The sequence below is a fragment of the Parus major genome, chromosome 1, assembly GCF_001522545.3.
Source record: "Parus major isolate Abel chromosome 1, Parus_major1.1, whole genome shotgun sequence".
NCBI classification, from domain to species: Eukaryota; Metazoa; Chordata; class Aves; order Passeriformes; family Paridae; genus Parus; species Parus major.
Genome location: NC_031768.1, coordinates 79,974,444 through 79,997,708, shown reverse-complemented (window position 1 = coordinate 79,997,708; position 23,265 = coordinate 79,974,444). Strand labels below are relative to the sequence as shown.

The 23,265-nt window shown below is 37.4% G+C and overlaps 1 protein-coding gene across 5 annotated transcripts in view; it reads right to left on the bottom strand.

Moving 5' to 3' along the window:
- Positions 1-2,652: 2,652 nt before the first annotated feature.
- GRM5 (glutamate metabotropic receptor 5) overlaps positions 2,653-23,265 on the bottom strand; it is a 242,278-nt gene continuing 221,665 nt past the window's right edge. For 2 of the 5 annotated variants that reach the window (XM_015634851.3, XM_015634842.2), the window contains exons 10-11: positions 18,368-18,466; positions 8,390-9,212 (exon numbers count right to left, since the gene is read on the bottom strand). In XM_015634851.3, coding sequence (XP_015490337.1) covers positions 8,390-9,212; positions 18,368-18,466 — 922 coding nt within the window. Of the gene's footprint in view, positions 9,213-16,694; positions 16,857-18,367; positions 18,467-23,265 lie in introns of all 5 variants that reach the window. The other 3 variants (XM_015634871.2, XM_015634833.2, XM_015634862.2) reach the window with 3 other exon arrangements.

The window sequence follows — 23,265 nt, the reverse complement described above, 5'->3', positions numbered from 1 at the left end:
CATATCCTCTTCGCAACTTCATCTCTGTGTTCATCGGTGATGGGTCTACACAGTTAGTTAAATATCAGTCTAAAGTGATTTTTAAGCAGAGATTTAAGTGACATCCTTGGTGCTTAAATACACGTTTCAGAGTATTCATAATGGGAGCTCTGGAGCACCTTAGGAGTGGCTTAGGCAGAGAGTGATCGGTAGAGGAGAACCAGGTTCTGGGAATTACTCTCCTAAGGGCCAAGGACCAGCCCACACATACAGTATGTATGTAACATACCACACCAATCCTGGGACAAGCACTTGAGCCTGCTCTTCACCTCACCAAACAAGCAAAGATCTGATGTCTTATTCCTCATATACACGTGAACACATTTCAAGCATTGGAACAAGCTGCTCAGGATGCAGTGGAATCATCATCCTTGGAAATGTTAAAAAATATTCGTGGATGTGGGGCAAGAAAAAATACACCATGGAAGGGGACAAGAGTTACTGGTGGACTTGGCAATTCTGGGTTAATGTTTGGACTTTATCCTTGAGGTCTTTTCCAAAATAAAAAATTCTGTGGTTATATGACACATGTTCACAACATATGTGAGAAAGTCCAGGAAACCCTTAACAGTGAAGGTTTTAATTTTCTGATCTTTGGGAGGAAGTTAAATATAGTAAATTATGTGGAGGTAAGTTTTGAATCCCTGTTAGACAAAGTCAAAGTGAGCATGCTGATTGCTTTGTTTTGGTCTAAAAAATTGACTAAATTGTAAGACATGGTATGAAAACAAACAAATAAAAGCAGATAGTGATTTGAAACTACTGCCCTGGAAAAAATGTAAATACACCACAAATGTCTCTGTATTTCTTTTGCAGTAATAAATGCCTCATACACTCCACTGTGATTTGGTCTTAAACTCATACAATAGGAAAATAGATTTAACAGTCCCTGAACAGACAAAAAGTGGGATTGCAGTTCCTAAAATTCCAGCCCTTTCCCCAGTGTTCTGTGAGCAGATGGAGGATGTGAGAAGGAAAGGAGAACCCGGTCCATATATCAGTTTAGCTGAGGAGGACAGTACTGGCAGTAAGGCTTCTCTGGTATCAAACAGCAATTTGTCTGGACCAGACATGTAAGAAAGATAAAGCTCCAGGCAGAGAGAAATTAGACTCCAAACTTTTTAAGAAACTGAGCTTTTGCTTTTCTCATTACTAATTGCCCTGATATTTCTGAAGGCATATTATGGAATTGCACCCCTCTTGTTTTAATCAGTGTAAACTGATTTGTGATTTAATCTGGAATGGGATTTATTAGTTTATGAGTTTTTAAATGTCATCATTCTGTAGTGATAACAGACACTCAGAAGAAACACGGCTGAGATGTGGTGACAGAGCACGGCATAAATAAACAGTTCTGGCAAATAAAACAAATTTGATCTAGCTTTCCAGAGACTGCTTTAAAAATATTCTGCAATGAAATAAGATGTTGCATATGGCTTTCAAAGTATTTCTCTTCAAATTGCAGTGTAGTTGCAGTACTTCTTTTGGTAAAATGTTCTTCACCTAAAGTAGTATATTTCACTGAATCAGTTGTTGTGGATTTCTACACTGAAAGAATTTACTTTGGGATGTAGAGTTTTAGGTGGTTACAAGACATGATGTGAATTCACATTGTTTTTTAGCTGGAGATGGGCACCTTACCTGCCATTGTCTTATGAATTATTCCCCTTAATTTGTCAACAGCAAATAAACTGATTCAGCAGTTATCCCTAGAGACATGTTGAAAATAATGTGTATAATAAATAGTCTTTTATCTGAGTGCTGCAGTTCATACTCTGCATTTCACTGCATGCAGTATAGTTACTCCAAATTCAAGCCAGTCTATTTAAGAATATAATGACTATTACAAACCCCAGACTTTGGAATAGGAGGGAAAGGCTTTCAAAACTAGAAAGCTGGCTTTGTTCCATGGGGTTCATTTGTTGGTTGGTTGGTTGGTTGGTTGGTTGGTTTTTTTTGGTTTGGTTTGGTTTTGTGAGGGGTTTTTTGCTTGCTTTTTGTATGGGTTGGGGTTTATTGAGTAGTGGCTTTGTTGTTGATGGTTGGGTTTTTTTTTGTTTGTTTGGGTTTGTTTTTTAGCATTTAGCAGGGAAGGTATAACAAAATCTATTGGCTGGAAACAGAATGTAGACAGACCCAAGATAAGACATTTACTCCTAGTGGTCACAAAGGCGGAACCCTAGAAACCAAATTGTTAAAGGATATAAAAAATTATCTCTGATATCTTTTTGCAGTTCAAGATTAGATGTGAATCTACATTTGTAGGAGTAAAGTAGTTTCTTACATCTATAAAAATAATGTTTTGAAATATGATTCCAAGTTGAACAGTTTTGTTGTATGTTGCTCAAGGCTAGATTATTTTAGTATTTTCTCTCAAATCTATATATGCCTCATCAACGAGATTGTGTGTGCTTCAAAAGACAAAGATCAAACTATACTAGAAGGTTATGTAACATTGATGCCATTAATGTTAAGTTAATCCTTTAAAGCAACAGAGAGGGAGGAGTAAAAGAGAAAGAATATAATTTAAGGGTTTGTGTATAGGCATACCTGGTTTGTAGAAAAACAAACTGAAAACATAGCTGTAAGTGTTTTGGAAAAAACAAAATCCAGTTTTCAGTCATATCACAGATTCTTTTTAATACTGTTCAAAAAGTACCTGACTCTACATAAACACCAACTATAACATGATGTAGACAATTGAGAAACAAGCAAGTGTATTCTTCAATGCTAAAATAAATTACATTTGTACAGGTAGAAAGCAAACCAAAGCTGATAAAAATGTTAAATTTTATGAAAAATCATTTTCAGTTCACATCAAAATAATAACTTTACATTCTCTATGTTTTAATAGTATAAGCAGCAACAACATAAAAAAGAACAAACGGTCACAGAATGTTTGAAACCAGTTCTTCATAAGTTATTAGCAAATTAAAAAAAAATAATTACAAGCACTTGTAGCCCACATAAATCTTTTGGAATTGGCACCATCTCTCTAAAACATCTATATTCTATATAGATTTCTAATTACAAATACCACCAGCAGCTGCCATATAATCCTATTAGTACATGTAATATACATAGTATATTTGTTCCCATTTGGCAGATCGGAGTGACTTAATGTTTATTGTTTGTTAGTACTGTCATTGCTCAGGTGAGACAAAACCAGCCATATACACCAATTCATCATCCAGATGAATTTTTTACTTACCTTTATGCTTCACTGGCCTGTATCTCTTTTCCTTTTCACAGTATAAAATTGTAAGTGGCAATTGGAGAGATTTGAACTGAGGATATAATAATAAACCACAGCAAAAAAAGTGAATTCATGTAATTCAACTTCAGTCTTTACTAAATTAAGTGCACACTGAAATGCGTAGCAGATGAATGATTTTCTTGTTCATGGAAAGTATTGACTTCTTTTTTGGAGATTCATTAAACTGCCAGAAAACTGTGACAAAAATTCTCGGGATTTTTGGATATGTTCACTCACATCCCTAAACACATTCAGATGATTTCCCATTGGGATACCAGATAGAGTAGGACTGATGAAGATGAATGGCAGGAATGACCTATTCACCAAGCCTAACTTCAGGAATTAACCTAATAAAATCCATCTGCTCTTTGATTCAAAATAGACTGGGAAGATTATCCTGTCATTATCATTCTCTGCAGAACAAATAGTTAAAATCTAGACTTCAGTGGCCACTATCCAACTTTGATTATATTTATATGGATATTAATCTAGAATGATTCCATTGACCCCAATAGATTAAGGGCCAGTGCCAGCAAAGGACTTCAGCACTTAAAATTATTCCATGCAATACATAGTTTTTTGCTCTACTGTGGAGCGCTGGCACTGGTCTCCAATACAATAAAAAATTTGTGGTCATATTATTAGTCCTGAGCATAGTGCTCTGATTTCCCCAAGGAACCAGCTCTTTTTTATTTTATTTTTTACCTGTCTGTTGCTACCATCTTTTATCCTCTCACCTCATAAATGATTTATTAAGCAGAATAACAAGGTTACACACATTCCTTTACAGAACTTGCACCCACAGCTATGCCGTCTTTCAGTTTGGTCTTGTAGACTAAAGAAAACATTCACAGGGGAACTCCTCTGTCATCCAGAGTGAGAGTCATGGATTGGCCTTCCCGCTTACTCTCTTTTAATATCTTATTCTCTATTTTTAACAAAAGTTTTCCTTTTACACACACAGCAACTTAATAGACATACAAGCAAACTAACATAACTTTTTTTTTTCTTTTAGAGCTTATAACAGTTAGTTAATTATCATTTAGTTTCTATCTCACTTTTGTAGCTGGAAATCAATAGAAGAAGCCAGCACCTTGTGATCAACCAGCTCCCATGGAACACCAACATTTGATTCACCACGTGAAATCACCACGTGATTTGTGGACTGTGGTCTAAAAATCTCTGGTCTAAGGTATCTGCATGAGTCTAGGCACCAAATGTTCAGACAGAAGTACAGGGAAGCACGTCTTCAAAGTCATGCAATCATTCTTCAGAGACAATTTAAAAATACAATTCTTCAGTATTGCAAAGACTTCTTCCCAACTGGCCTGCCAGAATGACTCACTTTATTTCAAAAGCACAGATCCAAAGGTGATTACACTATCACTCTTTAGGGTTGGCCTTGAGCACAAAAGAAATAAGAGAATTTTTTGAGGTCCCTGTGGTCAAGGATGACAGTAGTTTCAAATCCTTTAATTCCCTTTGCGGCAGCAGCACTAAATTGGAAGGCAAATTTCAAGCCATTCAGTTGGTACTTGCACATTCTTTAGTTAGACTGAAAAGTTTTCATGATTGCAACTTTTGCATTTATGTCTGAAAATCCATGCCACTCTATTTTAATGTCCTAAACAGAGACTAGCATACAAACAGCATAATGAAGTCATGATGTCTGTCATTCATATTTTTTCTCTTATGTCAAACCCGTCAGCTTCTCACAAAGAACTTTCCAGTCCTGCAAATTTCCCACTGGGCTCATTTGGATTATTACTACAGGTATTACACCATTTTTGCCTTCTCCTCCTCAAAACCTTTCCTCCCTTTGTTGAAATTCAAATACATAATAAAAAATGACGTTGATGCACTCCAGTCTGAACAATTAAACTGGATTCTACCTTCTTTTAATGCCCCTAAGGTTGCCCATCTTTCACTAAAAATAGACTGACTCCAAGAGAGTACTATCTCAGCAAGGTTCATCCATGGTTCCTTGTTCAATTAAAATTTCTGCTGTGGCTGATAGGTATGCAAAAGATACATGACTCCATCGATAGTGAGAGTGAGCAAAAGTGTTTAAAATTTGGGTTGCACAACATTAGGGTTTTAGGTTCTTAAAACATGCATTCAGGGCACATGGTGCATCCTCATACCCATATCATCATGACAGTGTACATGAACATTGTCCGGAAGCTCTGAGCAATAGCTATGGCCAGGATGGTGCAGTTTGAGAGCAGAAGAGGTATATTTGTGCTGAGCTTGACAGTTTCTATTTTTCACTCCTTTTTTCTAGTTTTGTATTTGAGGAAAGGTTTTTATGTTTGTCTGTATAATCCTTATTTCCACTGCTGGTTATTTCACATTGCAGCGAAACCCACGGATTTTAGCAGGAATACAATTATATTGTCCACCAACATAAAAAAAGACTACAGGGGACCTAAAATGCTAAGGAAAGATCAAGGTGGAGGATGTTCTTGTAAGAACATTGGTCAATAGTTTGAAGAATAAGTGAACAGGTAGTAATAGAATCCCTTTGAAATTCACATTAATTATCTCAGTACACTCTGTTTATCTTGAAACAATATTGCACTGATGGGAGACAAATATTATCATATAAGTCTTCCATGAACAACATTTAAGTGGTCTAAACTCCTCTAATAAGAGTGTTTGTATCACAGACTGATTGGACATGCTTTTCTCTTAAATGTGGGTTGTAATCTGTGACAGAAGATGCTTTCTCCTGAAGACATGGGCAGCTAGGGAATGAGGAGACATGCTAGTACTGTGAACCAAGAGGGCAAAACTGAGCTCTAGTCTGGGAACCGTGCAGCTGCACAGAGCTGAGTCCGTGCTGATCAGTCGTGCGAGGAGGCAAGAACTGCATATGGGCAACAAGGACCTTCAGTCATGCCTTAGTGTAGGGATCTGCCTTCTGGAGTAGAGCTGTTTTGTGACCTGCCTGTTCATGCTATAGGCAAAGCTGATAAATGACTGTACCTGACAAAACAAGCATGCCCAGACTGCAACTGGATAACACTGTCTGGCTCTAGAGTCACTAGAGTATCTCTGTCAAGTGCTGATCTGGATTCAGTCATCTATTCCTTTTCATTTTTAAATGTTGTTGAGCAGCAGATTGGGGTGCAACACATAATAGTGAAACAAGCATCCCAAAGGAATAGAAAATGCTCTTTGCTAAACTATGTGAATGTGCTTTAATCTTTTACTTGTTTGATCAAATATTTATTTTGAACATGGGGGGAGAAAAAGGAGGTATGAATTTTGATTACAAAATATTTGTTATCTTCGAAGAAACAAGATCTAAAGGTTTTGAAAATAAAATATAGCAGCCTTATTTCAAGGCTCCCTTCCTTGAGGCTGTCTTCTATATAAGGCTACATCAATTCAACTTTGAATTGAAGTACATTATTCATCACTTCATGCTATCCTTCAATAAAATAAAACAAACCCATAAAATTTTGGCACCTGAGGACAGCTATGTCATGAAGAAGAGAGCCAATACAGTGTGCGTTTAGGGTCTGACTTACGAGTTCTATGTAACTACACCTATCAAAAATTATTTAGCTACTATTCAAACTTTAAAACTCTTCCCTGCCTGTATTAAAAAAGTGCAGTGACAGTATGAAGTGCACTAAACTGTCCTACCTTGATATAGGAAAAAAAAAATTGAGGAATCCCCTTGTTTCTTCTGTGAGTTGCTAAGAAACAAAGATTTTGTTAGTTCATATCTCATTAGGTCTTCTTTGTTTTAACCTTTACTCTGTATTGCTTTGAATGTATTTTTTTCTTTTTTTTTTTTTGTCTCTGTTCATAGCTGCAGGGCATCAGCAGCAAAACAAAGTTTAAAATTGTTGCTTATTAAAGAGTAGCTTAATCACATCTAAGCAGACTTTGACACAGGGCTTTTTCTCTATATATATATATGTATATATATATATATAAATTATGATTATGACAACTTTTCCCACTGACAGTTAGCATTCATCATAAACCAAATTGATATCCTAGAATTCTGTCATTCAAAGGATGGAGAAAATCCTTAGGGTGTTTACCTGTTTGTCACAAGCAAAGATGGGTATCTGAATAAGTATTTTTACTGGTAACATTATCACGAGGATGTCCATAAAAATGTGTTAATTTCAATAGGGAATGCAGCTATAATATAGCTTAGTAGTGCTGCTAGAAAGAGAATATTCATCTCAACAACTTGCCCTGATAAGGGAATTACAAAACAGTACTCCAGAAAATATTTTTTGCTACTTCATTATTAGTTGGCAACATGGTGAAATAGTCAGGAAATCTTCCTTGGGTTTTGTTGTGAGGGTGAATCCAATGTTAACAAATTGATCTTTTGATACTGATAGAAGAGAATTTCATAAACAAATGCGTAGGTTGAGAAGTCACTTGTAAAGCCCTCCATATTGCAGTCACTCACTGCAAAGCCTCAGCTTAGTGTTATCCACGTGTAACGTATCACAGACACAATATTCTTCAGCAAAAAGTTTTGTAGTTTTTGAACATACATTTCTGCTTTTTGAGATCTTCATAGAAAAAAAAAAAGAAAGAAAGAAAGCTTGACAGGTTGGTCCCAGATTTGAGTCTGTTAGAAAATGTACATTCAATGTTTGGTCTTCTATTCTTGATAAAAGATCAAGGTTCACTTCTGGGTAAGGGATCAGAGTAAACAAACAAACCATTGTACAGTTGTTTACAATCTAGTTCCCCGCCCCCCGTCCCCTATATTGTACACACAGTTCATTGTAATACTAAAGCAAAGCACTTGGTATGTAACTGGATTAACAGACTCCTTATAAGCCCTCAAAAATAGATTCAGTGTTTCTGAAAAGCCCATGTTTTTTTAAGGCCACGATAATCTGCCAAGAGTCATTTTGTCTTTAAATCAGCATAATTAATCTGATGTTTCCACCTCTCAAGTGATTCCACTTCTTCCCTTCCATTTCTCAATCTCAAGATGACCCAATGCCTCTCACTCTGTCTGCGTAAACACTGGAGACCTTGAAGACTTGGCTGTCCCCTCACTACTTGCTTGTAGTTGTCGAGATCCAAAGTCGTCTTGAACTACATTCACAGCGAAGAAGAACTTTGAGTGTAATCTCTGATAAGGAGTGTGTCATATTTGGGGGAGGACGGGATACAGAGAGCTGATTCAGAAGCTGGAGAGCTGGGAGATGCACTCCCAGAATCGATAGAGTCTCTAAAAGGAGAAGGAGGAGTTAAAGCCACCAACTCCTCCAGGTCTTGCTTGGCTGTTGGGGTCTCTGAAGTGCCTTCTTTGATGCTGTCATTTGAAGGTTTCCTAGCAGACTGTGAAGCGCCATTGACTTCAATGGCAGGAAGCGGTTGGATCTCTGCGAGCGTGGTCATTGTTGTAGGGAGCTGGATTTCCCGTGGAATCAGGTATGAAGAGCAGAGAGGAGCAGCCCCCATTGTCCCTGGAGTAGATGTTGAAAGCATCATAGAGTTCAGCTCGCTGATATTGGCTGTGAAGCGAGTAACAACACTACTGATCTGCTCCATGAGGGAGCCTTGAGAGGAGCTACTTCGCTGAGGAGGTTCTGACTGGAAGGTAGGGGCTTCATCTTCTGTTCGGCTGACAGAGGCAGTTCTGTGGCTCAAAGTGCTGATTGGTGAGGGAGTCTGTGGTCGGTACTGAGCTGGGTATTGCTCTTCGGCTTCCGAAACGTCATAAAGCGTTTTGGCACTAGCCTCAGGAAACGTAGCGCTGCTACTGTGTCGGCTACTATCTGTGCTTTTAGAAAAAGGCTTGATCACTGCAGTTTGGTTGGGGTTCTCTTTTTTGTTGATGTGGACTGACAACCTCTGCCAAAGGTGTGCTCCTCGGCTGCTTTTCTCGTTCTGGGCCCAGGAAACCGATTTCCCATTAGAGCTGTAAACACAAATGAGATAAGATGGTAACTTGCAACAAAGTTAAAAATATAATTGCTGTATATCAAGGGTATATGGTATTTCAGAGTATATATTTATCATAAACCTGATTGTAATTTCATCTATATCTCTTTATTGCAATGTATCTCTACCTATAATTTATACCTTTATGTTCTAGGAAAACAAGCAGTGTGCTCATTTCAGTTGTGCACCCAGCCATCACCTGTCCTGCGCTAGTTCATGGCCACTGCTGAACCCTCTGTTGAGGCCCTTGGGACATAGGCAGTGTCCATCCTGGGGCAGAGAGCAGCTTGATGCCTTCTCTTCTGTTGGACTGGTGTCAGGAAGAGGGCCTGTGGGATTGGGGGATGCATAGAGGACTGAGGAAGAATTAAAGGCTTGAAGAGAGTGAGTGAGAGACTTGGACAGGTTAGAGTGCAGGGGCAGGTGTGTGGGCTGGCCTGGGAGCTTTCAGTGGTAAGGAGCATGGCATAGTGTTCTGAACATGGATTTCTGGTATGGGGCAGGGGTTGTAGACTGGGAGATGAAAAAGCATAATCTGTTAAGGCTGGGGAAAGAAATCTGTTTATATCCCACTATTTGGAAGCATTGGAGCAATACACAGAAAAGGGCTATACTAGTTGTAGGTAATGGGTAACTTCTTATTCAAGGTACCTGGCAAGGTACCTGCCACTAAATTAAAGAAATAATTTTTTTTTTCAAATTGCAGGTCAGCTCAGAGAATGAAACTCTGTTCCTAGTAGGAAAGAAATACTAGACAAGCTATACAAGCAGCTCCTCATAGTAACATGAGTTTGGAGACAGCAATAAACATTTTGCTTCACTTTTCTGCAAAATGAATCCTCTTAGGGTAAATTCTCTTCAGATCCGATCATACTGCTTATCAAAGTTACTTGTTTGTCTCCTCTTGGTACCTAAGAAAAGCCATCTGCGGCCTGTATAAACATACACTATTTCCTTTTACATCTTCCTCAGTCTGATGTGATGGTGTTTGCACATACATTAACATATAGTTCTTGGAAATAATGAAGATATTAGAAACATTTCCTAGCTGAAACAGACAATGACTCTGAAATGGTGTCAACAGGAAAAACAGTCTACACATGCAAACAAACATGATTTATATGTAAAATGCATCAAAACTTTAGACAGTTAGTTTTCATTGCCAAAACATTTGCTATAGCCATTTAGCATTTTTGAAGAGACAACAACATTGGAGACCCTAGCAGATTATTGCAAATTTGTTTTTTGTTTGCTTTTTAAATCTGCAATAGATATCCTCATGTTAGCCTGCAGCATAACAGTTTGGAAAATACATACTTTACTAAATACAGATAATTTTATACCAGTCTTCATGTGGATGCTTGTCTCAAACTATCAGTTTAATAGCTCTTCTGGCCATCTAGTAGAAAAAGTTGCATACTGAATGTACAACAAAACCTCCTGTTGGGTTCACGTCTGTGATTACGTTACATGAAATTACGATGGATCACGTAAAACAACACATGCCAACAGATTTCCCCTTCAAAAGCAGCATGACAGAATCCAGTAGACAAACACAATGTAAAACAGTGGATACTTTAAGAGAGGGAGGACTGGGAAATGATCTGTATAAGTACATATGGGTTCATCCCTTTGCTGCAATGGTCATCAGGATGTTATTTCTACCTTGGAAGTTGACTGTTAGGTCCCTACTCAAAAATGCCAGTCAAAACAGCTGGTGGTTTGTAACTTGCTGTTCAGACAATCCCTTCCTTCTGCTGTACCCCAATCAGAGCAAGAAGGAAAAGTAAACTCTGTCCTGTAGCACTGCTCACTTTGACTCTCTGAATTTCTGTGGGTCCAGTTCTGGACTGAAAAGGAGTTGTCACTAATGTCTTAGGGAGTAAAACTGTTTCCTCTGAGGACCATGCACTTGTTTCCTTGCAACTCATACTTCATGGGTGTTGAGAACTGTTTGAGAGCCCCGGCTCACTGGTCATGCTGAGTCCTGAGCTCAGTGGGAGCTCAGTGACAGCAGCAGGAGCAGAATTTGCATTGTTTAGCAGATGAGATCTTGCCCCTAGTTCCAGTATGATGACCATGTAACCTTGTCCCAGGTGCTGCTGTGTTTGACCTAGACTAGGAGGGAGAATGATCTGGCGCTTGTAACTTTCTGATCAGGCAGAAGGAGAGGACCCAGATCCAGTCTTGGATGTCCTCCTGGTGAAGTCTTAGAAGGACCTGTGACAGATCTGCCTGCCACAGGGCTGAAATAAATGCCAGTAACATGGAGGATTAGTCAATGCAAATAGAAATGCTTGCCCAAAGAAAGTGATATATTCTAGCACCTCTCCTGATTTCAAGCAGTGGCTTAGTACAGATGTTTAAACCATTTAAAAGTGTACTAAATGCATGCAGATATTTTCATGGCCTGAAGGTCAGATTATAAGAGTTTGTGAAGGCAACATGCTACTCCCTCCCTGGTCACAGTTAAAGAGGCAGTTATTAAGGAGGGATATGAGGCTGAAGAACTGGGGGAAAGGGTGAAATCTGAGATTGCATCAAGCCCTTGGCAAAGACAGCGAACAGTTAAATCTTCAGTGGAGCAAGCCACCAACTTCCCTTTATCTCAGTTTGGGTTTGGGTCAGTCTTGGCTGATGTGCTCACTCACTTCTTTTGTACTCTGCCCAAGAGTAATCTGTGCATGTGTCTCTCATGTTGATCCTAGGGCTCTGAAGGAAACCCAATGGCTGTTTAATGTAAATTTTGTGCAAAATCTGAAAGACTTGGCCATTATTCATTGAAAATTCCTTGACATTAAAAACTGAATAGGACACAAACACTATTCACCAAATAGGTGGTGGAGCATTGGAACGGGCTGCCCAAGGAAGTGGTAAAATCAGCATCCCTGATTTTAGTCAAAACATGCTTGGATGTGGCACTTGGGAAAATGGTTTGGTGGTGAATACAGTGATGTTGGGTTTACAGTTGAGATGATCTCAGATGTCTTTTCCAATCTTTTTGATTTAATAGTTTTCCATAAGGAATGAACCCTATAGCTAAAGAATTTCTGTGTCAGAAATGTATCCTATGCTTTATCATGCTGCACCTACTTATTAGGAAGTCAGTCCTGGACTGAAGTGTGCAATCATTTATTGCCTCTGTGAAAGGAGCACCACTTGTTTTCTTATATTGGCATGAAACTGGGTTGTGGGTAAATTGCTGTGATAATACTTTAAAATCCTGCTCTAACTGCATATTGATTGGTACTCTGTCAAGTTAACTGGAAACCACAATGCTCACAACTTAAAAGGAGAGAAATAAAGATAGATCACGGACACAGAGTAGGATGTCTAGGAATGGATTTGTTTACATTGGCCATGCCCAGCTCTGCCTTGACTCTTCAATGATGGGGAAACTTTAGGGTGATGATATTTTAGATTTTTCTTGTAAATAGATTTTGCCTCCATCAGTTGAATATAGAGGAATTGCACTTTTGAACTCACAACGGAATTCCACTAGAGTTTGGCTGAATACAAATTTTTCTACCCTACTCTGCTCTTCTGCTGGCACATTTCACTGAATAGAGCAGAAGAGTGTGCAGAAAACTTCAATCAGTGATATCAGAATGTTAGCTTTGGTTTTTTTATGGTTTCGGTTGGTTTAATTTTTTTTTTTTAAGACAAAGCCTTTTTTAGAGCTTTGTTTTTTGTGTTAATTTACTATAGGTTAATTAGGTTCAGCTTTATGCACAAGAGAGATTTCCTGAGAACCAGACAGTAATTGTTCCTCCATTGTCTTTACTAAAAGCTGCTTTGATTTTGATAGATTCGCTTTTTCCCTGACTGCTAGACCTACATAATATGTACAAGAAATGAAATTGGAATAAATGAGAGAACTTTCGAAGTAGCTGATATTTCAAATATTTCTTCTTTGTTGTCCACTCGATGACAGAATAGCAATTAGTTTTGTTTCTCATTTTTTGCCCCTACTGAATCGCTTTAGAGACACTTCAGTTTTGTTTTAAAGGACTTTTTTCTGTTCATGAGAGGTAATAACTACTTTTTATACATGTAGGTATAGAAAAATATTCCTCTCTCTTTATATGTATTTTTTAATTGTCTAGAATGGATCACTTTGTCTTTTGTTTTGATTGAGGCAGTAGAAGTTTTGTTGCAGTATTTTTTTCTGTGTGGTATGATTAATTATAGGTGCATAGGTCTACCACAAGTGTTTCTTTAGTCAGGTTCTAGTGAACCAAATTTGTTTTGTAAGATACTTCAAAATGCAGAAGAAATGAAAAACAGGAAGAGGAATTTACAGACACAGCAGCTGAAAACTCTCATATTTTAATAAGGGTGCCATTCTCATTAATTACCCAGAGCTGCTAAAATTAATTCTGATGCTGAATATCTAGGGACTGGGACTGGGGACATTTACTGAAAGCATATGCAATTTGAAAATAAGTCACTTGTTCTCTTAATATCCTTGACTGAACAGGAAACTAGGAAAATCAGTTTAAAATTATGGAATTCATTATTTTTAAAGAAAGCTTAGAATGTATAGCTGCATAGTATTATTCAGTAGTGTAAACTAAAATATAAGTGGAACCACAAAAATGTAAGGGAATTTTTGTTCTCTGTCACATACTGATATGGGTATCTAACTCCAAATTTGAAATGGTACAACTACGAAAACACACTGGACAATAACTTGAGGGAGACATGTATGATATATTTGTAACTTATTCTCATGTGACTACAATAAGGAATGATTTCAAATTCTTAAATTTATAAGTCCATGAATGAAACTTCATATTTTAGAACACTGGTCTAAATTTTATGGAACTTAACTTGGTAGCAAATTTGTGCCTAGATGTTTCAATGGCTGAAGTGTTGCAATTAAGTTATAGCTCCAACACTGTGCAGACTTCTCAAGTCTTTAAGGAAGAAGTCTTCCTCTGTTATCCCAAGAAGCAGCTGGCAGTGATAAGCAGGATAAACTTCTGTACTTGGCTCAGCCCATATAACTTTCTGCCAAGGAGAACCCTTGTTATTCAAAGTAAGTAGAAAGAACCTGTTCTCCTTTTAGACTCCTCTGCTGAAACCTTATTAAAGTCTCAATGATATAATTACTCTGCCTGAAAAGGATTTGTGTGTTATCTGTAGACTTAATTAAAACCTCATTCTTCATAAGGGATGGTGTGTGTCTGTGTGTGCACCTGTGATGAATTCAAGTAGGGGCATTTGCTTTTGCTTTCATTTTGTCTCTTCCAATCTCAGATCATTATTTCTTTTGCTTGTAGTGACCCAAATTCTTCATCCTTGGGAGAACGCAAGTACCTTGCAACATGCTAAAAACACTGAAATGAAATAAGTGGTAGAAGTGGTGAACTTCAGTATATGAACTATGGAGAAGCAACTCATAGTTTCTCCCAGGAATAGAGGACAACCTGGATAACTGGATGCAGAACCAAAGATGTCTAAACTAGCTCAATTCTAGCACTTTAAAGTTTTATGTTTTTGTTATTCCTCTAGTTTTAAAGAGCTTTTAAGAAAACTTCTACATGCCTATGTAATTGTTTCCCTAGGTAAAAGACAATTCTGCCACACACAAATAACCTGCTAGTGATATATGACTCAAGTTATTTAGTTTAAATTAATCTCATGCTGCTTTTTTCTATGGAAATAAATGACAAAACAGGAAAGAGAAATGCAGGGCAAGAAATAATTTTGTTGTGTCCTGAATTCTAAAAATAAACAATGCTTTGCAATTATTTTTCAGGGTAGTTTTCAGTTGTGAACAACAATTATTTATTTTACTCCACAAATTGTAATCTATTGATACCTCCTTTCTTCATGAAAATCCCAGCTGACATTTATATGAGTGACTTTAATAAGTAAGTAGAAAAGAAGCTACAAAGTTAGAGAGTGTTGAAGGACAAAACTTTTGCCAGTGACCTCACAGTGCAGACACCAGAGATGTTAATTCTGGCAACTGCTTCAGCAGCATGCCTGGTTAGATTGGGAAATGGAGGGTCTGGTATCTGAATGAAACATTTCTAGTACATCAGTGATCATTACCTAAAATGCAAAAGTGGTCCTGGGATGAATCTTCTTTCCTCTACTACCTCATTGTGGTTGTTAATTTAGGTAACTAGAGTTGTGTTATGTTTTTTGTCTGAAAAATGCCATTTCAAGCATCTCTGAGCACATCTCCACTACAGTGGAGCATTCTGTTCACAGGATGGAGAGAGGACAGTGACTCCTCTGGAACTCTGAGTTCTGCTCCCGATGCACAACATGCTTTAAGGTGTTTTCAGCATTACTTGGTCAACACGACTTTTCATTGTTTTCATTGCTAAAGTTATGAAATGGGAACTGGGACATATAGAAACCATCACCTCGCCTGTCACTGAAATCAAGTGTACAAGCAGTGCACAAGAAAAAGAAACACAAAAAACACGCACACAAACAAAAAACCAACCAACAAACCCAACCAACAAAAAAAAACAAACAACAACCTCTCCAAAGTTGTATCTCCAAAGTCAAGAGCTTATTTGGCTTTTATCTTCTGCAAAGAGCATGCAATTGAATGAATTTTGAAGGAATTTTACATGTTGGGCATGCCTGATAAATAATTACAGAAGTATTTTTGCACACAGGACTTATCAGCAGGAAAATTACTCCTGTGAGTTATTAAGCAGTTTCTTATTCATTGCATTTAATCAAATAAAACATGTATATATTATGGAAGAAATGCCAAAGAAATGATGCTGTGATGCCTGCTATGTGAAAGCTTCAGAAAACATCTCATTCCATAGTTGATTTTACCATATATATGTGAATGATACAGGTGATGCAGGATGTTCCCTAGTTAGAAATAGTCTTAAAAGGCATCACATACTGTATCCGCTACTTCTATTTTTATGTTATTTTTCATCTTCATCTTCATCTTTCTTCCATGAAAAATCCAGAGCCACTTGTAATACTAATAAAAAGAGATATTTAGGCCCTGATGTGGAAAATATCAACACTTGGGTTGGAAAACAAATAAAATGTTGCACGAGGGATTTGAGGGCATGAGCTGAGCAACACTGCCCAATAGGAACTGCATGGCATTATTTGGACTGAAAGACTGTAAGTGGGATTTGGTCAATATCATGGGACCTCTTTGTCCTGTGAGATGATGAGTCTTTTTCGTCATCCACAAATGGGCAGGCCCCTGTATCTGTCTTTTTCCATCTGGACTTCATCTCAGTGACTTTTAGCACTGGTCTGATACCTACTGGGACAAGAGAATGTTTCTGCTCTGCAATGTCTGAGTTCTCTCTGGGAGACTCCCAGGCTATTCAGTGGCAGCTCTGCTAAGCTCACAAAATTGGACAAGGACCATTGGCCAGGACATTGTGGCTGGAGACAACAAAACACAGCCATCAAATGCAATTGCACTCTCTGTTAAGCAGCAGGTGTTCTTAACTGTTTGAGTAGGTCTTGCAGCTGACAGTCTTGCTGTGGAACTATTAGACTGACACAGTTTCCAGTCTTTTTGACTGTTAGGGCATCCTCTTTAACAGGAACCTTTTTCTCCTCTCTACTTGACTCAGAACGATTACAGTCTGGAATGCAAACAGATTCTTCACTGTGAAGATATAAAAAAGAAGTTTTTCAAGTGTGTATATATGGCCAGGTAAAACAGAGCTGAATACTGTACAACAAAATACAGTTTTCGGACAACTACATGTACTTTTCCACTCTTCAACGTTCCATTATATATTGATTGCAGATAGCTTTTAAATGAAGAATAAATATTTCTGAAGGCAATGCAATGTAAAAAAAAAAATAAAAAATAGAGTACAGATGACACATAGACAAGAAACCATTCCAGCTGACAAAAAAAATACTTTGTGTACAACACTCAGAAATCAATGTTTCTGATGGTATTTTACCTGCAGGAGCCCTCAGGTGTGTGCTATGTGCTGTGAGTGTTGATGGCCCTATGCATGTGTGTGGATGCTGTACCCAACATAACACTGTGCAAGTGTCTCACTGAACACCCTCCTGCAATGATAAAATTTACCAAGGGATGTAACACTTGGGAAAACTGACAGTATAATTTGGTCACCCTGTGCCTTAAGGTTACACTTAAAAGTATCCAACAGGGCTTGATAAGGAATGAGTAGATCTTTTAATAAATGATAAAATGGTTATTACATTTAGTAGAACATAACACAATGGCACAATGCTTCTTAAAAGCATTGTTTCATGGAAGATGTATAACCATCCTTGGCATGTATGTGCTTATTCATTTATGAAAGGACATATATGGAGAAATGAAATTTCTGTCCCATGGGAAAGTTAAACTTTTGGAAATCTCTCTGGACTCAAAATAAGAAGAATTGCTGAAATCTCTAAGTATTTCACAGATTTAAGCAGTTTGAAATATTTCAATAGAAAAACATCAAAATGGACATACTAAAGCAATTAATTCCAGTAACATTGAAAAAATGTTTAGCATTTAATATTCATTAAATCGTAATGTTAGTGTTTAATGTCATGCAAAATATAATGACAAAAATGAAGATAAATATATAAATTAAATTAAATGGAGAAAGTTTACTTTAAACTGTATTTAAAATTACTTTGAAACCTTTCCTTAAAACTACTGTAAAACTCAGCACTTTTCATAAGATATTTTGCTTGAGAAGAACCGACATTTTCATATTGAATATGTTTTCATTAATCAGTTTTTCTCTGCCCTTTTAAAAAGTTCTTTTGGTTAGACTCAATGTAACCCCTAATATGCACTGGACCTACCCCTACTCCAGGTTTGAATTCTGCTTCTTTTCATCTGCCCAGCTAGCAGGTATAAGATTTCTCCTCCCCAAAGCACCATATTGCAACAACATCACACAGGACATGTGGTTCAGATCACTGGAATGAACATGGTGCAGGGATTTTTTGGTAGTCAGATGGAACACAGAAATCAGCAGTGGCAACATGTTTTCTTTTTTCTTTTTCTGTTTTTTCTAAACATATTTTATGGGATACACAGGAATTGCAGACAGAGGATCTAGCCTGGAATTATCCAGGGCTGCTCCTTCTGTTCACAGACATATCACACTGACCTAAGGCCACTTGCTCTTTGCTTACCTGGTCATTGTAGCTCGCCCACCATTCCCCATACTCCCTTTTGGGGTGAAACACTCTATTTCCGACTTGTGCGGGGGGGCCAGTCTCCTGCCTTTGTACCTAATAAATCACGACAACAACAGGAGCAAACAGAGAGAAGTGATTGTGTGCTCAGCTTTCTTTGTCAGCTGCTGTGCAAAGGGCCATGCACATGAATGTTACTGTGGCAGAGGTAGAAAAGAGTGCAAAGCAGCTGTGGGAGTGGTGGAACAACTGCATAAAACCCCAGACCAGTGTTAAAGCAAGCAGGGTTATGGAGGACAGGTGCTCACCATTTTCTTTATATCTGTATCTGTATCTCAATAGAGGGGCAGTCAAATGGTTTTACAGAATAAATAACATGCTAACACTTTAATATTTTTTGAAGTTAGCCCAAAACCGTTAGAGAGAAAGAGTTTAAGGGAAACAACACCTGAATTAAGAATCAGTGGGGAATCAGCTGATGGCCATGTTCTCATTCCTGACTTATTCCTCTGAGTCTACATCTCTGTAATTTGTGTCTTGTTCCACCTTTCAATGCAAGCACCAGTGTAGTGGATTAGTTAGGTAAAATTTGTATGGGCTCTCAATTCATGTTGTGAATGGGAATTCCTCTCTCCACTGGCAACACATAGAAGTTAGATGACTTACTGAGATCTAGACATAAAGTCAAGTGAGAACAACCCCAAACCTAGAGCCCAGTGAAGTATTATGCATACTTTGTACACAAGACCTTGCACTTTGATGAAAAAAAATCACTTGGCTAAATAGTTTAATACTTGATTATCTAATTAATTCATGTGTGGGATACAAGATAAGACCTGGTCATTGTTCACTCACTGAACACTCAGCTGGGATGTGAGTAATGTAGAAGTCTCATACTGTCTCTCCTCCCAGCAGTGAACTTCACCCTAACCGTACAAATTCTTGTGCTAGATGTTGAAATACCTGTTTAAGTCTTTTAAGAAAATTTTGGGCAAAACACCTGCATGTGTCTTCTCAAAGAGATTGAGATATCCCACCCCCAAATCCTATGAGCTGCACTGTGGGCTTCAAACACACTTCTGTGGGGAAGCTTGTGTATTTAACACTGTTAAAATCACAGAATAACAGACTTTATTGTTCCTTGTTCATTAATCTGATCTAGATAACAAAAGTATATCTAGATAACCTTACAAAAAATTACCCCATAAAAGAGAAATAATCTTTGTACAGAGAAAGTGAACTAAATATTGGATGCAGTTGTAGGAGACCCTCAGATGCAGTGTATATTGCATAAATCACTGATGAAGAAGCTTAGTGAATCTGAGAGTGAACCAGAGACAGAAAAATGATGTGTATAAGTGCAAAGTCCTTTGGTTTACAAATTATAACCATACTGAAAGGAGGAACAACAGCAACTTTGCAGACTGGCTACCAAGGTTTTAATACAATCCAGAGGGTGGTATATGTAGTGCTCCCAGATAGGCACGAAGCTCGCACAGGACACGTATGTACTAAATGGAAGTCATTCCTAGAGCAGAGGAAAAAGTGGATGGGCTTAGAAAGTAGATATATTTACTGAAAAATACAAATGAAGTCAAGTTGGATCGTACAAAATTAATTCAGATAGCCAGAGAAAAAGAGGAGAGAGAAAAGAATGTGTAGAAACTTCAGAGGAAAGAAAAGGAAATAAACTTGGAGTGAAGGTGCTAGACATCAAAGAAAGTAGAATTTAGGAAGAACAGGATGGAAACACAATTATGTTTAGACTAAATAACCACAAGAGATATTTTTGCCTAGAAAGGCAGAGGGAAATAATCAAAACTAAGAAAAACTGGGACACTCAAAATGCTCACAATAAGCAGGATTCTAGAAAGTAGACAACAAAAGAAAACAAGAGATAAATGACCTTAGTAACCCCATCCTGAAGAACCTCAGGTTAGGATGGATGTGACTCAGATAAATTAGCCCCCACATTAGCATAAATTTCACCACCATGAAAATCAGCAGAGACTATGCTATGAATCTCTCAAATCTATCCATCCACTCAAGAGCAAATTGCACCATCAGAAACAGCACATTGTCTCATAAAACCTCAAACTCTTGAGCCATAGTATCTGTGCTGCCATTCATTCAGTGATAAATGTCTATGTAATTATGAAGTCAATGGCCAAACTCTAATCAATCCTGCTGGTGTGGAAAGTGCATCTAACGGTTGAAAGGAAGCTGCAAAATTCTCTGAGTCATCATTCTGGAAAGGCTTACCCAAGGTTCTGCGTAAAATATTTTCAGCTCTCAGAGTAGACACAGGAAATTATTTTGGCTCAGAACATTTTGCATCAGAAAAATTTCCCTGTCCAGGTTGCTAAAACCTAGGATTGCTTTAAAAGAACCAATCTATTGAGAAGGCTTCTCTCATCTGTTGAGAGGTCTTCACCCTCAGGCACTTCTTTGTAGTTGACATGAGAAATACTAATGTGAAAAGTAATTGAGTATTTTGGAGGAGGTATAAAACACTACAGTGTGAGCAGTACTTGCAAGAAGAAATTTATTTTCTCCTTTTTTCCAACTCCAGGACTATGTATTGGTTAAAAAAGTGAGAGAAGATTTTGATTCTGTACAGAAAGGCAGCAACAAAATTCTGTTAAATGATTTAAAATATTTTGGGTCATCTTTAAGTGTTTTTCTCACATCTTTTGGTGGGGAATTGGGATCTGTGTAATTTTTTTGCACAGGAGCAAGTTTGCTTAGGGAAAATATTAAATGATAAATACTAATATGTTTTATAGGTGTTGATCAGTGACAGGAAATTTGAGAATTCCCAGTAACTCAATCACTTATCCTTTCGCTTATCCTTTTGCCAAATGCCTGGTCACATCTCTATCTTACACAGCAGTGCTCTGCTCTCTCCAGAAAGCCTCACTAGAGAGAAAGAAGCTCCTGGGCTGAAAAACCAAGACTGTACTGCCTTGGTTTTTAGTGACATCATTGTCCATGTGATACATGGTAGGAAACACCAATGACACTGCTTGGGTTTGAAGGACATCTTGACCTTTCTCTGGCCTTCTTCACCTTCAACAAAAATCCTATGGTAGACCAATATTAATGGATACAATGGGAAACTAAGGTGGAATATGGGTATCGTCATCCTGAATGAGATCAGTAGTGATTCACTAAAATCAGTAGAAATCAGCTTTTATGTATGTGTAGATCCCTATTTTATTTTATTTTTTATTTTTTTTAATTTTTAATTTTTTTTTTGTCCCTGCACTGTCAAGTCTCTACATATGGGCAGAGATCCAGGTTCTGGTATCCGGGTAGCCTTGACTTCATGTTAGGGTGAGACCCATCTTTGTTCATGGTCCCTTTTACCTCTGCTCTTTCCCAGTTTCCATGCAGGTGTTGGATACCTCAATCAGCAGCACATTCCGTATGTCTGTGCATCCCCTATCTGGAGGATGTTGGCAGGCCAGACCTAGGAGTTGCACCATAGCCTACATTTGTGAATAGTTTGGTCAAAGACATTGTTGAATGCTTGAAAAATAATCTATGGACAGAATGTAGATGGTAATACACAGATTCTGTTAAAATGTCCACACTACACAGGGTGAGAGATTTCTCAAAAGACAAGAGCTTGCAGTAGCAAAAAGTAGTTCTTTCAAACAATCTGTTCTCTGAAAAAAAAAAAAAGTGCAATTATAAACTTCTATATAAATTATAAAGAGTTTTTACTCTTTGACACAAGAGGGTTTTTTTTTTCTCTTTTTCATTAAAAACGTTTAACTAACTGAAAATATCTCAAAGTGTCTTTAGGTTTTTAAAATGCAAATCAAATGTAATTAATTGCATTGGAGTTGGAGAACTGTCACCAATCCCTATTTCAAATGCAATCTCATACTGCCATGCAGCAGTGTTATTAATTATTGAGCACCCAATGTGTGCTTGACATTGTTAATTTACATACAAGCAACATATTTTACCTGCAATATTCCTTGGTCTTGATATTAAGAAATGATGAAGAACTTAGATTTCATATCAGCAGAATTAAAGCTAGCCTTTAGATTAGGTAAGGCAATATATGTTTAAAGATTTCTGTATATATGGTTAAAGAATGGAATATGAAAAATATTTAGTGTTTTTACAGTGGGGGCTGCTTTGAACTACAAACATACTGTGTTTTTGAAAATCGATTCTGTGAGACTGGTCATGCTATCTTGCAATTGCAGCATATTGCACTGAATGTTTTGAAAGGTTCTCTGTTTATTGTGTGAAGTTTCCCCATTTATGTAATGGCTAAAATAAATGATATATTATTAAGCATGCCACTATTGTAATTAAAAAAAAAATCAACATATAAGCATTACTTGCTTATTAGCAAAATTTCAGCAAGTAAAATTGCTTTAGAGCCAAACTCATTTTTTTTTTTCAAGTGCAGCATAATATTTTACTATTCTTTAAAACTTATTCTAATTAAGCAATCATATGTAATTGCAGCTGGTGAATTAAAATGACATTTTTGTTGGAATGATATACAAAGCATTATACTGGCTCAAGGGAAGATTAGACTGATAGCAAAATATTACCAGCCTGTTTAATTCCCTTGTTCCAGAAAGGTTTTTCCTGATATGTTGGACAAACCATTGTACAGGATTTCCATACAGTGGAGTCTTACCTCTGTAAACATTCAATATATAATGCTATAGTCAAAACCACAGCAGATTCAAATAGTTATATACTATAGACATATATAATGTTTATATATTTTAGCAGACTTCTGCCTTAAATTTCAGTCACTGCCATGTAAAGGTATCTGTCACCAAACACATGTCTCAGCGAGATGAAGTGCCATCTCTTCCACCAGTCCACATCAACATCCAGATACAAGTACAAATACCATT